This window comes from Humulus lupulus, chromosome 7, assembly GCF_963169125.1.
Source record: "Humulus lupulus chromosome 7, drHumLupu1.1, whole genome shotgun sequence".
Lineage (NCBI taxonomy): Eukaryota > Viridiplantae > Streptophyta > Magnoliopsida > Rosales > Cannabaceae > Humulus > Humulus lupulus.
Window position 1 is genome coordinate 11,505,233 of NC_084799.1, and position 5,212 is coordinate 11,510,444.

Sequence of the window (5,212 nt, forward strand, 5' to 3'; positions counted from 1 at the left end):
ATAAACTTCTAAGAAGTGCCCAAATGACGTCTTCTTAAACAATGGTTTTTTACTTTTGGAGAACTTAGCTTTCAAGTCTTTATTGACATTCTTCTCATTGAAATGTTGTACCTTACTCCAAACCTCTTAGAGGGATTGGTCTTTAAATGAGCATGCAGAAGAAACAAACAAACCAATTACACAACATGTAACTGGTTTTATAATATAGAAACATAGAAAATAGATATTGATTTACGTTTATGAAACCGCTTACGTCTTTAACTTTTGCATATTTGAAATATATATATATATAAAAAGACAATACATTCACTAAGGTAACCCGTTATACACTCAAAACTAAACATTAGGCAAAACAAACTACTTATCTACCTGTAACATAACCAAATATAGAGAAACATAACACTTTAAGAACAAAAAAACATAACGATAAAAATAAAACAAACACAATCCCCCGAATGTGAACCCGATTACAGTAACATCAACATATGAACATTTTTTTTTATTATACTTAAGAATATAAACACATACCACAACATGCTTAGTCTCAACAGAATCATCTACATCATCATTACTACCAGATGCACAAGTTTCCCTTGCCTGTTTAACAGTGGAATGAGATTTACTCTTCTTCCTTGCAACAGACTTCAAACGAGTAATGATACTCCTTCGAGGAAGAACCTCGCCAATATCATCCCCAACACAGTCAACCTTCGAATCATCCTCTACTACTTCAGAAGATTTCTTCTCATAACTAACAGCACCACCAACTTCACCAACTTCATCACTATAGAACTCAGAGTGATCCATCAGAAATCTTCGAAATTAAAATACACAACGCACTGCATAATATTAAACACAAACAACACAAACGAAAATGAAAAACATATATATATATAAAGCACAAATTCCAAATAACTACCCATAAAATTTCCCAAAAAAACGGATAAAAAACTGTCAAACCCCCACTAAAAAACTAATCATCAAAACATGCACAACCGGAAAAATCTAATACCATTAACGTCGATTCAAAAAAACTAACCACAACCAGAAAAATCAACCACCCACGACCGAAAATAGATAATCCAAAGCAAAATTAACAAAAATAGACATTAACAAAATAAAGTCGAAACAACACAATTGTTACAAAACCACAAACAAAAAAGTAAGCAAACCCTAAAAACAGAACAAAAGAGAAGAAAAAAATCAGAAAAACAAATGCTGAAGGATACCAGTAAAACGAAATGGGGGAAATATAAAAGCGTATACGAAGCAACCTAGAAAAAATGAGTAGATATAGGTACTCGAGTGCCTGCATGCAAAAGGAAGAACACGTATGAAGACGTCTGATTTTTGTTAAAAAAATGTTTTCCAAAAAAACTGAACAAAAAAAAAAAAATAATACATAAAATTACTGAAATACCCTCACAAAAATTCAAATTTAGCATAAATTATCTTATACAATTAAATATGGGAAACTTAATAATTTATTTGATAAATATAGGAAAACAAATCCCATGAAAAAGTTAAACAACAAAAAATACCATACAAAATGCACACACAAAAAAAAAACCAAGTATTTCAGAATTTAGTTAATTTTCCCATATTTCATGTAAATTCCTCTAAAACTTAATACACATAATAGTGTTTTGAAAAAGCTAAGCCAACCACACCCTAAAATATCAATTTGCTTGCTTGTAAATGAGCACTAATTTCAAATTTGGTTTCTAATTCTTATTTTATTCAAATTATAAGCATATTAATTCCAATTAATTGGAATTCCTTTTTTTATCCTTGAGCGGCTTTGGGGAACTACACTACATAGGTAGGCTTTGCCCAAGTTTCATAGGTGATTTAGTGAATAATTTTTAGTCTCAGTTATTTTCATTTTCTCTCATGTTTTGTAGGTTAGATTATGGTTTTTGATAGGCTATAGATGATCTTACATTTGTAGTAATTTTATTTGGATTAGAGATATGAGTTTAATCTTTTTCTTCTATATTTTCTTGTATTAATGTAATTGTGTTGTTACTTTTTCATATAGATCTGATTGCATTTTTTTTACATGTAATTTTGTATGACATGATTTTATTGGTAGAAGTAGATTGTTTAAAAATAAAATGTATTATTGTTGGAGATTTATTATAAGACCTATTTGCATTTTTTTTATGTGTAATTTTGCATGACATGATTTTATTGTTTATAAATTGTTTAAAAATCAACTGCATTTTTGTTTGAGATTTATAATGATAAATGTAATAAAATATTGGTGTACAATTTTTAGTTAGTCTTTTACAACAATATTATCTAATATATTGTAATTTATAATTATAAAGGGATAAGTATAGTGTTTAGTATTTATTTTATAATCTTGTTGTTGATGTTAATAAATAATCTTGTCTTCTTGGTGCTCGCTCGGTAAAGTTTATTTTTTTTCTTCTCAGAATTAATATTTGAACATTTTTAAATTAATAAATAAAACCAAATCTAATTTTATATGTGAAAAATATTTGTAAATTATATATTTCAGAATAATCTAAACTAATTGCAAAATCTACTTGTAACTCATTATAAATTTCAAATATCCATACAAAATCAATATGGGAGAAAATAAAAGAATAATAGAAAAAACAATAGTTAACAACATGCTAAACTAATCTAAACTTTTTAGCAAACACCCACGTCCAAAGCTGTGTCTAATCTGGCCTCAAATGGGGTAGACTTATTTAGTGATCCTACAATTTGATCCTACACCCAAAAAATAAAAATAAACAATTTATTTAGTGATCAATTTAACTTTGACAAGAAACATTCATTAAATATATTTAAAAAACACTAACCTTTTCTGTTGAAACAGATGGAGTTCCTTTGCAAGAAGAGCTTGAATCTATAATACTCTGACCAGTATGAATCCAATAGCTCCCAACAGTACCTATTTTGGGTGTTGCTTCACAACTCTTGCTTCTTGAAGATGAAGATGAAGAAGAAAAAGATGGAGAAAATTCAGACAATTCTCCTAGAACTCGTCTCTGTTTTATACTGCTAGATGAGTTTTCTTTCTCAGATTCTGAGTCCCCAGCAGAGTGACCAATACTACCATTGGATTTGGGTGCTGCTTCTGATCCAACCAACCAGCTAGATAGGCTGGTGTCCACCCCAACTTCTTGCTCTGCAGCTTTTACTTCACTGAACTTGGGTTTTGAATTGTGACTTTCCAGCTTGAAACTTGGCTCTGAACTGATAATATTCTCTTTCTCTTGATGCTGCTTAACAAGTGGAGAATGTGATGATATTGGTAGTCTCTCTTCTTTGAACTCTTCCCATTGAGTGAGATTTTCAATCGAGTTCAACACTGAGGAATGACCAAACCGAGACCTTTTTACACCATTTTGACTTGACCCAACTGCCTTTACTTTCTCCTCAGGAAAACTAGGCACTGTCATTGGACTACTAACCTCTTTTTCACCCTTCTCAACATCACAGACTTGTTTCCTAGAATCTATTGATAAAGAAAACAGTGATTCAGAAGACTCCTCTTGCAGCATTAACCCTTTACCGTCAGCTTCACTATCTTCATCTTCTTCCACATTGCTATCTTCTCCTCCAATATCTTCACATTCATCTATACTTTTTCTGCAATTTTGGTACCTATTATTTGGAATATAAGACCCTACAATAGTATCCAAAATGGGTTTCATTTCTTTTGGCTTTCCTTCTTCATTTCCACTCTTCTTCTCCTCATTGCATTCCACCAAATCACAGCTACCTTCCTTGATAGATGGCTCCACACAGGCCTTGACATTCAAATCAAAGGTTACCCTTTTCTTGGCACAACAATTCACTTCCTCCTCAACCTCATCTCTGAGTTAATTTAACACATAAACAAACATATAAAAGATAAATAAAACAACTCATACAAGAATAACACAAAACCAAGAAAAATCCCATCTTAAGAGACTGCTTACTTTGATTCTCTTATGAACTCGATGACTTGTCCAGCGTTTTCATGCTTTGGTGGTTCAATGACTTGAGGAGATTCAGTAGTTTTAAGGGCCTAAAATACTCAGATCAGACCCATAAATTTCAATGAAAAAGTGCACAAGTAAAATAAACAAGTAAAAAAAGCAACTTTATTGGTGAGCTTACTTGGTATTTGGAAGGAGTTGCATTATCTGGGTGTTGGTGTTTTGGGCGATTAGAAGTAGTGAAGCAAGCTAGAAAGCACACCATTATTACAGCAGCCGCAATCTGAGTGGGTATTTGAATTGAGGTTTGTAGAGAATGGTGGTGGGGTGGTACCTTTTGGTTCTCGAAGTGAAGATTGGTTTAGAAAGTTTTGTCAATGGAGATGAAAAGGGGTTTGAAATGTGACCGTTGGGAGTTATTCTCTCTCGTTTTGAGCTCTGAAATGCGACCGTTGAGATTTCATTCATTGATATTTATTTACCATATCATTTACTATCACTGTCGAGTTCAGACTGTGAATCCCATGATCTAATCATAAAATGCCCACTTCAAATTATTATCTTGGATATTTGGCTTTTGTCCCATTATTGAAGAAAACGTAATGCATTTCGTTGTCCCGGTACGAGTGGGCCCAATGTGCTTTATTGATTTTTTAATTGTGCTGAAGCCGATCGTTGAAGGTTTTGTTAGCCGGTTGGATTTTTTGTTTTATATTTTGTTAAAAATTTAATATTATAAAGTACATACTGTGATAGAAATATCAGACGCAAATACAACAAGTGAGGGGTCATAGGGTATTATTGTTTTAACACGCGTATATTTATAGGTGCGAGATTTGTAATATTTTAAAAGTACATAATAATACTGTAAATGTAGAATAACATAAAGTAGTATATCAGGATGATATTGAGAATTTTGACAACATTCACAAAATAAATAAAAAGCATGCATATGTCATTTTTTATATGAATTTTTGTTGAATATATATTGGAGTAGAAATATTTTAAAGCGAAATGGTTGTATATAAGAAGCATAATGTTATTAGGATGTTTGAGTGTAATTTTTTAGATTCTGTTACTTTATTTTATTGCGAACTGGTTCAAGTTTATTATTTTAATCTCGATCCTCTTATGTTAATATGAGATTAAGACCACATAGATAAACTTTGAAATTTTATGATATTTACTTAATATTATCAACATAATATCGAACATAGTCTATGTATATATATATAATAATTTAATTAAAT

At 31.1% G+C, this 5,212-nt stretch overlaps 1 protein-coding gene across 3 annotated transcripts; it reads right to left on the minus strand.

Moving 5' to 3' along the window:
- Positions 1-289: 289 nt before the first annotated feature.
- On the minus strand, positions 290-4,443 carry LOC133790669 (uncharacterized). Of its 3 annotated transcripts, none has more exons than XM_062228385.1 (5): positions 4,144-4,434; positions 3,963-4,051; positions 2,838-3,858; positions 2,680-2,745; positions 290-839 (listed from the first exon to the last, which is right to left on the minus strand). In XM_062228385.1, the coding sequence occupies exons 1-5, from the start codon at positions 4,225-4,227 to the stop codon at positions 807-809; spliced, it is 1,293 nt and encodes a 430-aa protein (XP_062084369.1). In that variant the 5' UTR covers positions 4,228-4,434; the 3' UTR covers positions 290-806. The 3 variants fall into 3 exon arrangements, with proteins under 3 accessions (XP_062084369.1, XP_062084370.1, XP_062084368.1); XM_062228384.1 differs by lacking the exon at positions 290-839 and adding an exon at positions 882-1,309 and having other exon boundaries at positions 4,144-4,443; XM_062228386.1 differs by lacking the exon at positions 2,680-2,745 and having other exon boundaries at positions 4,144-4,431.
- Positions 4,444-5,212: the final 769 nt, after the last annotated feature.